This window comes from Balaenoptera musculus, chromosome X (genome assembly GCF_009873245.2).
Source record: "Balaenoptera musculus isolate JJ_BM4_2016_0621 chromosome X, mBalMus1.pri.v3, whole genome shotgun sequence".
NCBI classification, from domain to species: domain Eukaryota; kingdom Metazoa; phylum Chordata; class Mammalia; order Artiodactyla; family Balaenopteridae; genus Balaenoptera; species Balaenoptera musculus.
This window is the reverse complement of record NC_045806.1, coordinates 35,994,396-36,013,581: the sequence shown is the minus strand read 5'-3', so window position 1 is coordinate 36,013,581 and position 19,186 is coordinate 35,994,396. Positions and strand designations below refer to the sequence as shown.

The following is a 19,186-nucleotide window of genomic DNA, read 5'->3' as shown; positions in this document are numbered from 1 at the left end:
CATGGATCAACTGGCGATTGGTAAGTTCATGCACAAAAAACCTGGAATGACAGGGATGTTTGGGTTTAGAACTTAACATAAATAACAGGTAATTTAAGTGAATATTTATATTATCCCCGATTTTAGTTTAGTTTACGTCAACAAAAACTTACGTACAGACTAAGTCCTTTACCCAAACTTGGTGAGTATTACACATCCATCTGGGACCTTTTGAAAATGTGGATTCCTTGTGTTAGCTCTGAGAATTCTTATTCAGTTGGTTTGGGATGGGGCCTAGGCATCAGTATTTAAAAAAAAATAGGTCTAGCACCACTACTTTAGGAGATAAAAATATGATTAAGATACAGATTTTGACCTTTGTCTGGTGCAGAGATAAGACACATGCATAAATAATGATAAAATACAAGGAGAAAAGTGCAGTGTAAAAAAAAAAAAGCTTCAGATAAAATTCACAATAGGTTTTATGGAACACTGTTTCTATTTTAGATCAGGTTATATTTCATCATGTGACTTACATGACGTCATTACTTAATACATTAAAAGAGAATTATGAAAACTTAAATTCTTACCTAAATTGGCATACATTACAAACAGGTTGAAATACTGCTGTAAATGACGCCCATGCTCTGAAACTTCTCTTCTCAGTAGATTTAGTACTGCTCTTAGTAAGTGATCACTCAGGCTTAAGTTGTCATAAGCCTGTAAAGGATAAAACATTGGTTGTTTTTCAGCAACAAGGTGCACGTATGATATAATTCTCTTTGCATGAAAAAGGGACATGCACATATACATGTTAAATATAGGCAGAAATTTCTGGAAGGACTGATCACACAAGAAATTATTAAAAAGGGTTGCTTTTTAGGAAAGGGGATGAAGATCCAATGTAGATTTCATTATAGAGGCTTCATACTGTTCTAAGTTTTAACAAATGGAAGTCCATTTAAATTTATATAACAGTAAGTGTATAACTAAGCCACTGAATGTAACTGAATTAACAGAAAATTCCGTTATGTTTTTAAAGAGCCAATAGTCACTATTCACTGCTGGGGAGTACTTTAAATGCAACTCATATAAACATTGAGGCATCGGACTCTATGGTTATTACGTGCTCATGCACGTTTGTTAGGTAAACGTATCAAACAGATGCACGTATATCTGTGACTTCAACTTCCAGGAAACAGAATTTATTTCTGTTAACTGGGCAATTACCTGACTAGAAGGTCCTGGAGATGCAAAAGGTGAAGGACATGGCCCATCTTGCAAGGAAAAATGTGCAATAAAAACTATAAGTTTTGCAAATGCACCTCTCACTTCTGCACTAGGGCACTCCAGAAGGTATTCAGAGAAGCGATTTGAAACATTAAAAAGGACATTGTGAGCAAACCAAAAACGTACATTCTTGCTGTGACGAAGGAGAATACATAATGCATCATACCTAAGACAAAACCAAACAAAAATCTATGAATATCGATTCAGTAACATGTTTCCTATAGTACAGGGATGGGTCTCTATGAACCAAACAAACAAAAAAAAAATCAAAGAACTTCTTTTACTACTGGAGGGAGAGAACCAGCAATGGTAGCTTCTAGCACTAATATTAAAAAGATAAATACTATGACTTGGTCTATTTTCACAGAGTGACAAAATAAATAGACGAAAACTTACACAGTCCTCTACAAATCCATGACCAAACTCTTCCTAGGTTCAATGACAAAACAATAATCCCCATTCCCTTAACATCTTACCACTAGAATAGTAAGTAAATATTGTTGAATCGAGGTATTATAATGGCCTCTAAATTTATACAGTTAAAAACTTAAACTCATTTTAAGTTTCTACCTTTTTAATCTATGGCTGAATTTAATCTAGGGAAGCTAAAATGTTAATACTTTTGTGATTAGATAGCTTAGACTTTTAAGTATCATCCTGTAATGTTTTGTACAGAGATGTCAAAGATATGATACAAGGTAACAGAAGCAGAAGCCAACTTCTGAATAATAAAAGGCGGTATTTAATCTCAGTAATTATTTTTTAAATTTATTTTCTATACAGGTTCTTATTAGTTATCTATTTTATACATATTAATGTATATATGTCAATCTCCCAATCTCCCAATTCATCCCACCACTCAGTAATTATTTAAATATGATTTCTCTCACTATCACTACCAAGATTTTTTAAATTCTGCATTCCAAATCTGAAATGAGATTATCATGGCTTGGAAAAAATAAAGCAGTATATTAAAGAACCAAACTAAATGCCAGTAATAATAGGAATGAAAATTCAAAGCAATGTACCAATCACTGGCAGAGCCACGGACTACTTTCTTGGTGTGAAATCCTGTGGTAAAGAGGAACCTAGCGGCAAGCTGAATACTAATCATAGTGATTTCTTCTGCTTCAGGCAACAGGTGATCTTGCCCTAAAAATAAAATGTAGATTAAAAAATAGTCAAACAAATTTCTGTGCTCAAGCCCCATTTTCATTTTCAAAAACAAATCTGCATTATCAACAATTTTCCAAGTCCTAACTATGTTAAAACCCCTGGGCTACTTATGAAATAATTCTTAGTAGTTCAGTAAAGCACCCTTCAACTAATGCTTGAGTAAAAAAACCAAACTGTTGTAACAAACAAAAGCTCCTCTGTCTCTAAATGGCAAGACAACATATAAAGCTCAAAGGTAACAGTCATCTGAAACATGACTTTAAAACAACCAAAAAGAGAGAAAACAAACACGTTGATGCCTGCTAAGAAACCCTGCAAGTAAAAGAAGAGGTATGCTTTATTACTAAGAAGCTAAATTCGTGATACTTACCTAGAGGAGGATTTAAGCAAACACCATTACATGTAAGCAGTTTTTTCATAAACTGAAAATATTCCGTACTGTACTGCATTCGGTTATGCATGAATTGCACATTCTGTTTCCGTACACTTCTCTCAATGGCTGATGGCATAATGATCTGATGGGGTCTTGTGGTGATAGCAAGCTCTGATATATACCTTATCAACTCATCATCTTGGTCTATTGTGTCCAATCGTTCATAAAAAAGTATATAAGCATTCCACCACCTTTTCTGGCGCCTGTATGACATGCGCTTCATCATGTGATCGAATACTTCTCCCATGTACTCTCCACCAAAACACTGGTTTTTCATTTCTTCATCGTCATCCATTTTACATTCAGTTACATCTCCATCATCAAATTTATACCAGCGATTTCTCTCGCCATCTCCTCCGTTCCTCTGAATGATGTAAGAGTAGTAATGTCCCCCGCTCGCCTGACCGCTGTGTACAAGCACCCCCACAAGTCTGTATTTCGTGCTTCCTGCTGGCTCACTGTCAGACTGCTCATTCTGTTGTATCAACTGACTCTCTGGGTTTACGTTATCTCCTTCCAGCTTTGCAACACCGGCAACTGTGTAAGGTTCCATGTCCAGTTCGCGAGGAAATTCAAAGTAATCATTAAACTTGATTGCACATTCTCTTTCCCAGTCATAGTCGAATCGTTTTAGTTGGATAGCGAGAACAGGAGGTAATTTTTTAATAAGCAAGCGCTTTACAGTATCAACCTAAAATGAACAGAGCAAATTACTAGATGTTCTCTTATAATCCACTGCAAAAAACCCCCAAACTTAAAACTCTACTATTAAATTCTCAGGATTAATCTGAAATTTTAAGTATAAACAAATATATGATAATGAACATAATCAGAGCATTTCTGTCAGTTGATATTTTAAAAATGTTCACTAAAACTAATACGAAGTAGCTGATGCCTTTTGCTACAACTTGCAAAAATTAGTGATATAGACATTATTCGCTGTCTGATTTCTATATTGGAAGTGCTATCTAACCATTATTACTTGTTTGATATTTACTGTTATTTTAATGAAGTCTGCTGTGAGCAAACTACAGAAATATAATAATAGCAGCTAATATTTATTGGGCAATTAGGTGCCAAGTTATATGATGCTAAGTGCTGTCCAAGTAGTAACACGTTTAATCCTCACAACCCTCCCAACCCTGAAACTTAGGGATGAGACATAGGAGTACTAGAGAGAGAACTTGCCTCAAGTCTTAGAGCTGTGAGAGGCATGGAGTATGGCTTTACAGCTCATGATCTCAACCTCTAGATTTTAATACCTCTCTAAGTGGTATGTGAAGTCAAAACAATACAGGTGACTTAGAGGTGAGAGGGCTTGGGAGCCCAGAAAGATACACATTATTTACCATATGTATGTGTAAATTGTCTCTCCTAAAGAACTGTTAAATGCCCACAGACAAAAACCAATCAAGTGAGTCTAAAAATCTGATCCAAGTGGTTTAAAAAACACAGGTGGTAGAAGAAATCTTTTGTGGCTAAATAAAGTAATTAACAGTTTGGCTTCAGCAAACTTCTTGGTCTTGGGTAGCAACTCTGGACATGAGAGGAGAAATGTTTTCCTCTATGAGCTCTGTAGCTTCGAGGAGTTCAAGAGCAGGTTGGTTGAATATGGATGAAAAGTGCCTGTGTAACTCAGACAAGAGACTGATATTAAGCTACTATGACCTCTGAAGTGATTCACTCTTATCTTTACCTGTTTTCCCTAGCCCTTCTGGCACTATTTTCTCTCAATTGTCTTTACCTGACAAACCTTTCTCTCAATCCTCTTTACCTGACAGACCCTTAAGTCAGTTATCTTAACTACCTCTCTGTTACCACTATAACAAAGCAGGGTAGGGAATAAAGAGGGTGAATTTTGAGAACAAACAAAAACAACCATTCTTCCAAACCCATTAAATGTAATCATAATTATTTTAAACAAAACTGGGCAATTCATACCTTTTTATTGCATTTTTCACAATGATAAGCATTTGCACCTTCTAATAAATCTCCTTTGACATATTGTTCCAAAGAATCAAGAAGATTTTGGTGATTTCTAATGTCTACATTCAAAGTCGTAAAAGATTCTTCACACTCGTATCTAAAGATATTATTTAGGAAATGATCAAAGAGAATTTATTCCTTAGTTTTCTAAACATCTTATTTAGTTATGGACTCAATGAAAACTACTTTTGCAATTTTTATAACATAACACAAAACCCATAAGTCATAAAATGTTACCAATAAATGACAGTTACCATTTATGAGTCACTTATCCTCTGCTGGGCATACATTAGGTTGTTTACACACTACACATAACAGGTGCTTTGTCTTCATGACAAATATTTCTCTATCACCATCTCCACGTCAGAGATGAGGGAAGTGGGGTTCAGAATGTGAATTTGGTCAAGATTACTAGGTGAAATGGTGTTTTCAAGCTAGGTCTGTCTGGCTTCACAGCTCAATCTCTTTAGAGTCTACCATGCTGCTTCTGCCATTATCTGTTTAGATCTATTAATGAGCTGAATTTTTAAATGTTTCTCCTCTTCCGTAATGGAAACCTTACTAAAGCACAAGTTTGAACACACAAATTAATATGGGATAAGCAATCTGAATAGGAGCCACAATCCCACCTTGTGGCAATTTTCTATCAAAGGAATTTTCAGATTTCTGATGAGACATTTTCATACATTTAGAACATGGGATGTGAGGAATTCATTCTCAACCATTAAATTCATTCACTCAACAAATACACTGAGTGCCTACCATGTTTAAAGCCCTGTGGGATAGTCAATGTTTAAGACAGTCCCTCATATTTAGGGCTTTTCAATTTAGTTAGGGGAAAAAGGTACACAAATAAAGGCATTTATGAGTGACATGAATGGAATATGAAGTATTAAGCAAACTGTTACTATAACTGGGGAACAGCCCATAGAAGAGAAAAGAGAAATTAGATTTTATGATTCCAGTTAAAAATTAGGACATTTGAAGCTGAGAAGTCAGCAAAGTTTTTCTGTAAAAGGCCAGATAGTAAATATTACAGGCTTTTTGGGGCCATGAGGTCCCTATGGCAACTACTCAACTCTGCTGTTACAGTGAAAGCGGTCAGACAGTAAGTAAAGGAGTGGGTATGTTCCAATAAAACTTTAACAAAAACAGATGCAGGGCTGGATTTGACCTATGGTCCACAGTTTGTTAACCCCTGCTCTTGATAAATAAATACCCTAAAACAGATTGTCTCAGGACCCTTTATGTAACCTTCCAGCATATAACAAGACTAATTTAGTTGTGGAATAGGTATTTGAACTTTAGGGATTTTACTTAAGATCATGCTCTCTGGACATTTTCACTTGGCAAAGAAAATCAATAATTTCCAAATAATTTTGAAAACTGTCTAAAACAAACCAAGAAAAACTGACCAAAACAGATGACCACAAAATTTTATCTTTATCAGTAATTAAAAACAGGAGGTTAAAATGACAATTTTATTGTCCACCTAATGCACAAGATCTTTCAAAAGGAACAAAAGTTGCCCAGTCTCAAGATGGGAATAAAGACACAGACCTACTAGAGAATGGACTTGAGGATACGGGGAGGGGGAAGGGTAAGCTGGGACGAAGTGAGAGAGTGGCATGGACATATATACACTACCAAACGTAAAACAGATAGCTAGTGGGAAGCAGCTGCATAGCACAGGGAGATCAGCTCGGTGCTTTGTGACCACCTAGAGGGGTGGGATAGGGAGGGTGGGAGGGAGACGCAAGAGGGAGGGGATATGGGGATATATGTATACGTATAGCTGATTTACTTTGTTATACAGCAGAAACTAACATACCATTGTAAAGCAATTATACTCCAATAAAGACATTAAAAAAAAAAAAAAAAGTTGCCCAGTCTATGCAAACAATTTTATGGCCTCATTCAGAATGAGTAGTTTAACATTTACATATAGTATTAGCACTTCCTCAATCATTTCCCTGTGTTCAAAAATAAAGCACATACACACACAACCTATGACTGTATATAATGCTGTTTAGCCTTGCAGAAAATACTATCCTACTGTGATAGTCTGTAATTGACAACATACATGAGAAGTTCCAAAGTAAAACTTCCATACAATAGGCATAAACGTGTATCTATCAGTAATGAACTTTAATAGTTAACTATTTTCAACAAGAGCCCTTAATCAACTTCCCCTTTAAGAAAACCAAAAACCGAAAACCAAAAAACACCAAAACCCAATTTGTTTAGTCAGCTTTTGCTATAAAGATTTTGTGTGGGAAACATACCTTAAAGACAATGACAGTAATCAATGTTATTTTCAAAAAGTCAGTATTTCATTTGTATAGGAAATAGTGCTCCATGCCTGTCATCTTCTAAACTTAACATATTTACAATATTATAACTATTTTAATTCTAAGATAAAGGGCAAATTCATAAGTAATACCTGTAGCTATGCAAAATACCATTTTATTTTCTTAGGCATGATCACACATAAGAACATGTGAGAGTATGAAATAGTAAGAGCTTAGGTGGAGTTAAAGGAACCAAGTATTATTTGACAAAAACAAACAGACCCATAAAGGTCATGAGACTTTTCTGTACTGTTAAACTTCATTGTAATAAAATGAGAAAACAAACAAAACCCCCCCACAGTAGTAAGGTATGCGCAACATGTAATTCATCCAGCCTCAGGTATTTAGTAATCGGTAGCGTACTTCACTTTTGTACATAACTAATAGTAAAAATAAACAGTACAACATACACTTCAAGTATGAAATTAGCACTTACCTATGTGGGCAGCCTTGGCAAATCTTCTGATCAGCAAAGGAACCTCCTAAAACTTTACTTAGCATAGCTGGGTGTCCTAAGGCTTTCAAAGCTTCATCTAAACTATCCACCAATGAATTAAAAAATTCTAAAGCATCATGTTGTTCACGAAGATTAACAGGCTCACCCCAAAGCCTAAGAAATGAATGGAGTAAAATATGTAATGTGCGACACTCCCAGAACAATATATACAATATATTTTTCAGGAAAAAAGCAATACAACCATAAATGACACCACAAAAACTGAGATTTTATTCCTCAACTACAGGAAGTAGCAAAAAACAAATGCCGTTTATGTTATCGATTGCTGTGGGGAAGAAAGTGAGATTCATAGTAAAAGTGGTACTTCACTGGGGGAGAAATACCATGAAGCTACTGGTGTGGCTGGATGGACAGTAGAGCTCCAGGAAGGATGGTTTCTGTAGGTAATGTAGTAGAAGCATGCATTTTGAATCCAACTGAAGACACTGTTAAAATTGGGTGGCTGATCTTACTCTTACGTAGATAATTACTACTTCATTTCTTTCGTTTTGCTTAAATTTTGGGTTACAGATACAGTGCAAAGATAATATTTACTCTTAATTAAATTGACTTTTCCGATCGAAAAGAGAAAGGTTTGACTTGTTTTACAGTTCATCTCTTTTGAATAATCTGAGGATTTAAATTAGGTAAATCAATCCTGAGAAAAGAAAATATCAATTATGTGAATGACAAAATAAGAAGTGATACTAATAAAACCTAGGCACTGCTGGAAACTATGACATCTAATTTTGTATTTATAGAGTAATATACATAGAGAATATAAGTGAATTCATTCTAAGCAACAGATATGACAAATGTATTTTAAGTATGCAAGAGGAACTAATTGTCTTTTAATAAACTCCTTTGCAACACTTCTACTATGTAGCAAATAATCTCACCCTAATTATATTTCAGCTGTTAAATTTGCATATAGTGAGTTAGAAATCAAATATATCACTTGTTAAAAGATATTTTACAATGGAGAGATTTGTTAAGACACCAAGGGATCAAAGCTAACATCACCAATAATCAGATAAACTGATATCATGTGCCTCTGAATGCAATGCAATGAGAAGCATATAATAACATCACCTATGTAGTTATCTTGCCAAAAAGCTTAACTTGAATCTAATCATGGGGAAATAATCATACAAATCAAGAAAGTACCATAAAGGTCATGACAAGTTAGGGAGATTATTTTAGAGAAGACTAAAGAGGTAACAACCAAATACTTGTGATTCCTTCTAGGATACCAATCTGGAATTGGAAAAAAAAAGTCAGAAAGAATATTTTGGGGAAATTGAAATACATATTGATGAATTATCAGGCATTACTAAATATTAAATTTCATGCATGTGATAACTGTATTAAACATTACATAGAAAAATGTCCTTATTCTTAGAGGATACATGTTGAAGCATGTAGGGGGGTTAAAGTGTCATATTTGCAACTATCAACTCGTTTAGAAAAAACAAACAAAAACCAAAACCCAAGTATACATATAAGCAAATATGGCAAAATGTTAACAATTGGTGAATCTGGGTAAAGAGTATATATCATAAAGGTGATTATTATACTACTTTACCTTTTCTGTTGGTTTGAAATTCTTCAATATAAAAAATCAGGGGTGGGAAATGTGGTTAACTAACCCACATGTATCTAGAGTATATTATGTGTCTAAAGTGTAGATAATCCAAAAGTGCTAGTCTAGACAAACTGCGAGCTCCACTAGCATAGGGAGTAATTAATTAAGAAGTCAAAAATGCAAGTGCATTATAAGATAAGCAATAACTGTAACTGAATGACAAATTTTAAGACAAAAGCTCAAAAAGCTTGAGAGTAATTTGGAAGAGGAGGAACAGAAATGCTAAAAGCCTTATGGCAGAGACGAGACAAGCTAGAGAAAGAATGAGAACCAGAATAGTCAGAGAGGAAGACGAGAGGTGTTGAGAGGTGTTGAGAGGTGATGGGACCAAAAGAGCAAAAGCAGAGCCGGGAAGGAGGGTGGTGCATGCAAGCCAATAAGTATGGATTAAGTAGGGGGCCTAGTTAGAGGAATCGGAAGAATTTATGCGGTGAGTCATAGGGAGGTCATTGTATTACAAAGCAGTGGTTTCAAAAGAAATCTAAGTAGTATCCTTGTAGGTAAAAGGGGAGCTGCTCTGATTGAAGCAGGGAAGGTGGACGAGAGCGGCAGTGTCAGGTGACCCTTTGCTTCTCTTGCTCTCAGCTGTCTGGGAGATACCTTGAAGGGATTCTAAGGAGTATTATTTAAGGGAATTCCCTGGCGGTCCAGTGGTTAGGACTCCATGCTTTCACTGCAAAGGGCTCAGGTTCAATCCCTGGTTGGGGAACTAAGATCCCACAAGCCGTGCAGTGCAGGCAAAAAACAGAAAAAAAAAAAAAAGTATTATTTAAAAAATCCAATGCTATGAAGGATTATAGCATTCTCATACACAGTACAGATATGTGGTTGTACTACAGTATTTTAGCACAGTGCACGACATGATAGGCGATGATAAAAAAAAACAAATGAAATAAATGAAGCCAGAGAAATAAGATCAAGACATAATCGAAGATTTTAAAAAAATTAACAACAACAAAACCCAACGTATTTATCGCACCTTTCCTATAAAATTGTACATTAGAATAGCCAAAGAGTTGCTATGGGGAAGTTTTCCTTTATAGATCTCCTCTAGCTAATAAATGAAAGAATGATAAAATTAGAATGTTGCCATTTTGTAATCCTGATGAAATGCTGCATTTAGGCAATGATGATCAATGGCTGTTATAAGACAGAGACAGACAGACAGACATTATGTACTTCTCATTGAGGTCATCGTTATCACCTACGAAGCAAGCCTTATCTATCCACTCCAGAAAAAGAAAAATCACACCTGAATTTGATCAAGCCTCTAGATCTCACTACCTATTTATATGACATACAGGGGACTGAGGAAAACAGAAAACACCACAGGGATCCCATCAATAAAATCCAGATGGGAAAATTTACAGAGCTAACTACCTGTTTGTTTGGTTTTTTTTCTCCCCAACAAATAACTACAAGGGTGAAAAAAGATTAGAAGAGACTAAAGAGTCATGTCAACATCTGCAGCATATGGACTTCACTTGGATCATGATTTCAAAAAATTTATAGTAAAAAACAATTATGAGGTAATTGGGTAAAAGCAGACATTGACAAGGATATTAAGGAATTTTTATAAGACATGATAATAGTATCATGGTCATGTTAAAAAAAAAAGACGTTAGAGATACACACTGACATATTTATGGATGAAATTATGTATTTGCTTCAAAACAATCTAAAAAGAAGTAGATGGCAGTGTAGATGAAAGAAGATTGGCCATGAGTTGACAACTGTTGAAGCTGAGTGATGAATACATAAGGGATCATACTCTTCTCCCTACTTATGTAAATATTAGAAGCTTTCAAAATAAAAAATTATTAACATCTTAAGAGACTAAAGAATGTTGCCTCTTACTATTACAGTTTCTACCTCCTTTGGGGACAATGAGAAAACTAACCTAACTATGAAGTAAAGTTTGATTATTACTACTGCTTAAATATTAAACATAAAAGTGCCTTCCAGTATAGGTTTTAGAAGTTTAATGTTAGTGTCATGAGATAGTCATAAAGGTTTAAGCAGTATCCCAATTACTATTCATCCATAGTTTACCTGAACTGTTTCCAAAATCCTCTGGGCACATAGTACTGTAGTCGAGAAGCAGCTAAATGACCAAAGATGACCTGAAGGTGTCTTAGAACACCAATATTGTACTCTTTCCTATCTTCTGTTTTACTTAATGCTGGTTTCTCTTCAAATTGTTGAGGGTATCCAAATACATCATCTCTGGGATCAACATTGCTCTAGAAACCAAAAGTTATCATTAATGAGCTAATCTAACTTCAAAGTATAGTAAAAATATGTTGAGACAAATGCCAAACGATTAGTGAACAAATCACCTGTACTTCTATTTATTTCCAAAGCACTTAACTTTCAATTTATAAATTTTAGTTTACAATATCAGTGTTTATATCCCCACCCCTTTCACATAAGAGTTGTCATAAAGGAATAACCCTAAGTATCGTAGAGGTAGGTAATATAGCAAAATACAGTAAAAGTGATTAACTTAGACTGAACTGGACACAAATGCAGGCTTTGCTACTTATAAGCTAAGTAACTTTGAGCAATTAAGTGCCTCATGTGTAAATGGGTTAACACATTCTTCATGTAGCTGTTGTGAGGATTATATGAGATAATGTATATAGAGTGCTCAGACTTGTAAACATTCAATACAATATACATATTAAGATTAGTAGTACTCTTCAACAAATGGTGCTGGAAAAACTAGATATCCATAGGCAAAGGAATAAGGTTGGACTTTTCCCTAACACTATACACAAAAATTTACTCAATAGAGATCAAAGATTTGAATGTAAGAGCTAAAACTATGAAACTCCTAAAACATAGAGCAAAAACTTCACGACATTGGATTTGACAATGATTTATCGGATATGACACCAAATGCACAGGCAACGAAAGAATAGAGACATACTGGACTTCATGAAAATGAAAAAGTTCTGTGCAAAGAAATTGGAACCTTTGCACACTGTTGGTGGGAAATGTAAAATGGTGCAGCCACTGTAGAAAACAGTTCCTAAAAAAATTAAAAATAAAACTATCAAATGACCCAGCAATTCCACTTCTGGGTAAAACACCCAAAAGAACTGCAAGAAAGGTCCTGAAGAGATATTTGTATACCCATGTTCAGAGCAGCATTATTCACAATTTTGAATTCCATCAAAAGGTGGAATCAGGGACTTCCCTGGCGGTCCAGTGGTTAAGACTCTGTGCTCCCAATGCAGGGGAAGCGGGTTCGATCCCTGGTCGGGAACTAAGATCCCGCAGGCCGCGCCGTGTGCACCACCCCCCACAAAAAGATGGAAGCAACCCAAATGTCCACTGATGAATAAATGGATAAACAAAATGTGGTATATACATTCAAAGGAATGTTATTCAGCCTTTAAAAGAAAGGAAATTCTGACACATGCTATGAAATGGTCGTTACATTAAGTCAAACAAGCCTGTCACAAAAAAACAAATATGGTATGATTCCACTTATATGAGGTACCTAGAATAGTCAAATTCATAGAGACGGAAAGAGAATGGTGGCTGCAGAACTCTGTGTGGGACCTGGATGTAGAAATAGACAATGTCCAGTCCCTGCCCACGAGAAACTTAGTCTAGGGAAGGAAAAAAGCACACAGGCAAAAAACCAAAACCAAAACACCCCACAGTGCAATGGGGTGCCGAGACAACACAGAGCAGAGGGTACCATGAGAGCAAAGTTGAGACACCTTATTTGAACTGTATCATACTTTGTTTGCTGGTACAATTAGCTATCTCTACTGTGCTTAACTCAACAACCTAGAGATGTGATGAATCACAGAACTAGAATCTGAGCTCCAATTTTCACCCAGAGCAGTGGTTCTTAACCCGGTATATGGTGTGAGCAATGCCTAGGAAGCTTCTTAAAAAAGTAAAAACGCTCAGACCCCAATCCCTGGATGATGCGGTTCAGCAGACCTAGGGAGGAGTTGGGGTCTAGTGTATGTTTCAGAAACCCTCCCTGTAAGTAATAAACTACCTCAGAGCAAATAGTTCGGTGACTGAAGAGAGGGAATGAGAGAAGAACCATTTAAGATATTTACTGCAATCAGAGCATGCTCTGGCTTCTCTCTTCAGCTCTCACCAACACAACACCATGAGTGGGAAAAGGTCAAATAAAAACAAAGAAATACAGGGTGGACGCAAACATGACCACAGCTTATTAAGTCTGGCCATAGTCTCTTCTTTAAAGAACCATGCCACAGTTATGTCAACTCTGATCCACCACTACAACCTAATTTTTTCACAGCTTTATTCTGCATTGGATACTTGGTAGGAGCCTAAATTTTGTCACAAGTAGAAGTTTGTTTCCTAAGCAAAAATAGTTATGATCTGGGAGAAATGCGAAAGTAATCTAAAAGTAAGCACAGACAATGAAACTGGCATAGCACATTATCTTGGCATAAATATATGGAGATACATAATTAAAATATCAAACAGAAAAGTAAAAATATAATTTAGACTATTATTAAAAATGAAGATTCTTATCATTATACAAACTCTAAATTATACCAAACCCCCAAAAGTGAGTACATTAACTGTTGCTTTAAAACATATGAACTATCATAAAAATTAACTGTAGCTGCAAGTCTGGTAGGTAGTGAGCACTATGTCGAGGTAGCAGTCTGTGCTGGGAGATTCTAGCTTTATTTTCAAATATTTGCCAACAGGTCCAGTGAAAGTCTAACGCTTTCTAAGCGAGAACAACTATATCTCGTATCAGAACTTCAAACACAGAAAACAAAAATGCTAAATAAAATTTACCTCGTTGTCCTGCTTCTCATCCCCAGACATATCATCATCTACATCGCTACCTGTGCCTTCAATTGCAAGAATACCATTCCTAATGGACGGAATCATGTAGAGTTGCTGAATCACAGAATTCATATAACAAGTAGCACCAGCGTTTTTCAGCCCCACAAATCCTTTTGGTGGGCGGGGTCCAACAGGTGGCAGATATTCCCACTCAGTAAGTGCTTCACAAGCTGAGAGAAGACAAAAGATTCTTGTAGCACGAATAAAAACATTTTGTCCACTTTAGACTTTATTAAGCTGATAAATTAACATTACCAACAATTCCACTACTCCTATAGCCACCTGAAATAGTGCTCTAGGTATGCATTTCACCCTCAACAAATCGAAGATACACAGCAACAAGTACCACTCTATAGATTCTTAGCCCACCATCTATGAACCCATGCTTTATCTGATGTTGCTTCTATGGCAGTCTCAGCAGTCTCACAAGATGGTACAAGGCTAATTTCTACATGTTAACTTTACTTTTAACTTTATTATAATTTAGTCATTATGAACTTTAACTTTTTTTACTTTTATATGTTTTTTCAAGTGCCTTCAAACTCATTCTGGCATGAAATGTTATACAAATATATCAACATATGATAGCTTACTAAGTTTTAAATAATCCTAAGATACCACCTGGGTTCACATCCAGGTTCTGATGCTTACCAACTCTTTCATCTTCAGGCAAGCCTCTGTTTCCTTCTTAATAAATGTAGTAATAAGAGTAACACGTGCTTTGCCTATAATCACAATGTTATTTTGAGGAGCAAACAAGATAGTGGATTTGAGTTCTGTGAGAACTGTAAATCACTGCCTACCTCCCTCTACCTAGTATAAACCTGGAAAAAATGTACATATCATCATCTATAAGACCAGTTATATAAATTATATAGTATATTGAACTGAAAGGTAGAAAGGTATATAGCTAATAAATGGATTTAGATAAATATTTATGTGTTGATAGGAAATGATCACAGATATATTAAGGGGAAAACAAAGTGAAGAACACTGTGCACTCCAGACCAATCTGTGGTTAAAAAACTAAACAAACAAACAAAGATTTTGTATGTGGATTTTGCATACTCAGAGATTCTGGGAGGATAGACATGAACTGAAGATAACGGTTACAGCTATCAAAGGGGACCAGGGGAATGGAATGGGCAGGAAAAATGTTTTAGAATACATCCTTCTCTGGTACTTGACATTTTTGCCACACAAATGTACTACTTAAGAACAAGCGGCCTTTCTCTTTCTGCCATCCTGGAGCCTGTGGAGGAGTGCTGGGAACAGGACTTCTAAAACAGCAAATAGGTCTGGAAGGCTGTGGTCCAATGCTCTATTTTTGCTGGCTATAAGCAGGGTCCTGTGAAACCAGAGGGTTCCTCTTCTTAAAATTGAAGGTGTTTATGCCCAAGATGAAACTGAATTCTACCTGGGCAAGAGACGTGCTCATGTGTACAAAGCAAAGAACAACAGCGACTCCTGGTGGCAAACTGAACAAAACCAGAAGAATCTGGGGAAAGGTAACTTGTGCTCATGGAAACACTGGCTTGGTTCGTGTCAAATTCCAAAGCAACCTTCCTGCTAAGGCCATTGGCCACAGAATCTGTGTGCTGCTGTACCCCTTGAGGGTTTAAACTTATTGAAAACTAAATAAATAAAAGTGTGGATTTGTTTAAAAACAAACAAAAACCCCCACCCTACTATATACAAATTTGATAGAATAACTGTCTAACCTTTAAGAACTTTAATCAGAATCTCCTAAAATGTTATTAAAAAGTCCTTATATTCTAAAATACAACATATCAAAAAATAATCTGACATGTTCTTAAAGATTTACTATCATCAATTATATTCTTAAGCTTTGTAGATAAATGGTTTTCTCCTAAAACAGAACAGCCTCCATTGTGGTTTGCTTTCTTATTTCTGCTGTCTCAGTCATTTTATATTGCCCTCATCCCTTTTGAGCTTCAGTTCTATATCAGTAAGATCTACAGTCTACAGTCTGTTTCATGGGCTTCATGTGAGCAGTAACTGAGGACCAAGGGCACTAAAATGTTATCTTCTCACATTCTAATCTTTAAAACCAGATTTTCTTAGAACTCATATGAAAATAACATTAAAGAGCTTCTAAAGTGAGGGCCTGAAAGGTTTTCCAGTGCATGTAATTTGAATTTTTAAGTTTGAACTCTGAAATTTGACTATTATTCTGGAGTTTGGATTTTAGTCCAGATTTGACTGAAATGAAATTTATTTTGTTGCTCAATACTTGCACCACTTACAGGAAGACATTTAACAAACATTTGAAAACTTTTCTACATTAAGACTCATTGCTTGTAATGGTCTTAAATGTTAAACTAGTTGCTGAAAGAAAGGAAAACATGAGTTGAAGATGTTTACTAAAAGGAAAACAGAATTTGAACACATGAGAGAACTGCCATCAGAACTTTGTATTTTAAAATACTTACTAGTTATTGCTGTGCCAATGTAGTACATTTCAGTCAAAGAATCTACTATCTGTTTGAGGTTCCTCACACAGCCAACAGCTAATGCTACAAGTAACTCAAAGCCTGCATTAATGGTAGCTGGTGAACTACAGACTGGAATAGCCTGTTCAGCTGGCAGTTCTCCATTTCTCATATACTGTAGGTAAACATTGGATGCAGGGAAGATGAAATCATCAATTAATTCCTACAAAGTTGAAAAACGGATTATGTATTAGCAATGATACATATTTATATAAAAATACATGTAAAGTCATATATGCGTATGTGTATGTATTTTTTTTTAAAGAAAGAAATGTCTCTTGGAAGGAAATAATGTTAAATTAATTGTCAGAATTCAAGATTTCATTGCATGTCAGAAAACTTACTTGGATTTTCTAATAAAAAGATCCCACTTCAAAACACTATTTACTACAATTAACAAACCAACCCGATTTCTCAGGTTAAAAACTCATCAAGAATGAGTTGACTGTAGCACTTAACAAAAATTCACATTAAGTAAATTTACTCTTTTAATCACATGTATACCAAAGCTCATGTTGAATAAAAATTAAATGTCCTAAAATGATACTTTTTGTTTCCTTGAGTTACCACGTATGTGAAAAAACTCATCAAAGAAACACGGTAAATATGCACAGTCTTACATAATAGAGGTTTGTCTCATTCTAAATAAAGTAAAAAGTTGATGAAGTAAAAAGTCTGTGATAAGTAAAAAGTCTGATGAAGTAAAAAGTTCAGATTTTCTAAATAGAAAAATTAAATAGTGCTTACTTTACACAGTACTGAAATTTTATTCATGTCCAAAATTTAGAAACGATATTTTAAAAGTTACTGTAACCTCTATATTCTTTAAAAGTAGAAAAGAGAAATGATCAAGAAAATACACCAAAGACATGATACCATAAATTAACCAGATAGATTTGGTAACAAACATGTAGAACGTTAATGATACATAGCTTAGGACCAAGCCGACAAAACTTACCTTAATAAGATTAGCACCTCCTTTTTCACAACCAATATGATATTTTTTCTCAGGGGTTTGAAAGGCCAGTAACTCTTTTGTTACCCCAAGGTGGCCTTCCAAGATTGTCTCTTCAACACCCGTTTCACCTGTTCTTTTAACATCATCCTGCCAAAGAAAAATATCAAATGCCTAACTTACGAAAGGGTGGTGAGATGTCAGAACAAGAGTGAGCTAGACAGAGGCAATTCCTTCAAACCTTTCCATTCTAAGCGATTTTTTCTCTTCAGAACTTTCTAGAAGTAGGCTTTACAAACTAGCAGAAGAAATGCTAATCTGAAGGCTAAAAGCTACCAATCTCTTCAGAAATAAATTCTCATACAACTCTAAGTAAGAAGTATCAGGTGTTAAGATCAAAAGTTAAATTAAGTGCTAGTCTATCAGACTCATTTTTTGATGAAAACAATTCAAGAATACTTTTTAAAAGATGAAAATTTGCAAAATGGGCCCATTTTAAAATGGAAGAAGCTGAATATCAGTGTTTCAAGTTTTAAGTAAAGCAAGGCATTTGACAAAACTACTTAACGCATTCATTCTGTGAATCATGAGTTAGTAATATCCACCAACACAGAGTATATTCTTTGGTCCTTTTTATTACTCTTTGTTGTTTTTCATTTAACCAAAATGCTCAAAACTATAAACTACTAATAAAATATCTTATTTATTGATGATAAACACAGTATTAAATGCAACTTACCCTAATTCTTTTAAGCCAATCAATTTCATTATTGAGAAGAACTTCAGCATTGGGTATATTAATATTACTATTGTAAGCATAATTAAGAAGGTGCCTTAAAAGAGTAAAGTAGTCGCCTGAATGTTTAGCTCTCTCTCTGGCTGTGCTCTGAAACAATAAAGTAGAATAATATGAATTTACATGTCCATGCTCAGAATCCACTTTTTAAAAACCCAGAATTAACTAGAGTAAATGACTAACATAGGATGGGAAATTACTAATATTTTAAAAATAAATATAGACTGCTCTAACTTTAATACAAGCTAAAACCATGAATTCTTGACTGTTCCATGTACAAGAATGAATCACAATGATAAGTATATTAAAAAAATGTCTCACCCCCAAAACGGTGAAGAGCAGAGTAATGAAGAAAAGTAAAGGCCTGTGTCCCATGCAACATCTGGTGCACATTAAAAAGAACTGCTCCTGTGCCACCTGGCGAACAGTTCTGAAATAAAAATGTTTCACATTTCATATATTATCTTCATGAAGAAAAAGAAAAAAGATTCCAACACTGTCTCTCGGGGTGGGGGTGGGGTGTTAAGGGGTAGGTAAATTAAAAGTAAAAATACAAGAATACGTAACACCCCTTTTAAGCAGCAACGTTTAACAGATGAACTTAGGCTGTGTGTCAAGAACTAGAACCTCAAATTGTCACTGAAGAGTTCAAGGGATACCTTCTAACACCCCTTTCTTGGAACAGGCTGGAAATGTTCCTCTAGGT

At 35.3% G+C, this 19,186-nt stretch overlaps 1 protein-coding gene across 4 annotated transcripts in view; it reads right to left on the bottom strand.

Moving 5' to 3' along the window:
- Positions 1–19,186, bottom strand: part of USP9X (ubiquitin specific peptidase 9 X-linked) — a 121,912-nt gene that overhangs the window by 11,297 nt on the left and 91,429 nt on the right. For all 4 annotated transcript variants that reach the window (XM_036839142.1, XM_036839145.1, XM_036839144.1 and 1 more), the window contains 12 exons: positions 18,802–18,910; positions 18,424–18,570; positions 17,688–17,834; positions 16,670–16,892; positions 14,166–14,386; positions 11,409–11,599; positions 7,652–7,825; positions 4,820–4,961; positions 2,816–3,569; positions 2,298–2,421; positions 1,210–1,435; positions 570–699 (listed from right to left, as the gene is read on the bottom strand). In XM_036839142.1, the coding sequence (XP_036695037.1) occupies positions 570–699; positions 1,210–1,435; positions 2,298–2,421; positions 2,816–3,569; positions 4,820–4,961; positions 7,652–7,825; positions 11,409–11,599; positions 14,166–14,386; positions 16,670–16,892; positions 17,688–17,834; positions 18,424–18,570; positions 18,802–18,910 (2,588 nt within the window). The remainder of the gene's footprint in view (positions 1–569; positions 700–1,209; positions 1,436–2,297; positions 2,422–2,815; positions 3,570–4,819; positions 4,962–7,651; positions 7,826–11,408; positions 11,600–14,165; positions 14,387–16,669; positions 16,893–17,687; positions 17,835–18,423; positions 18,571–18,801; positions 18,911–19,186) is intronic.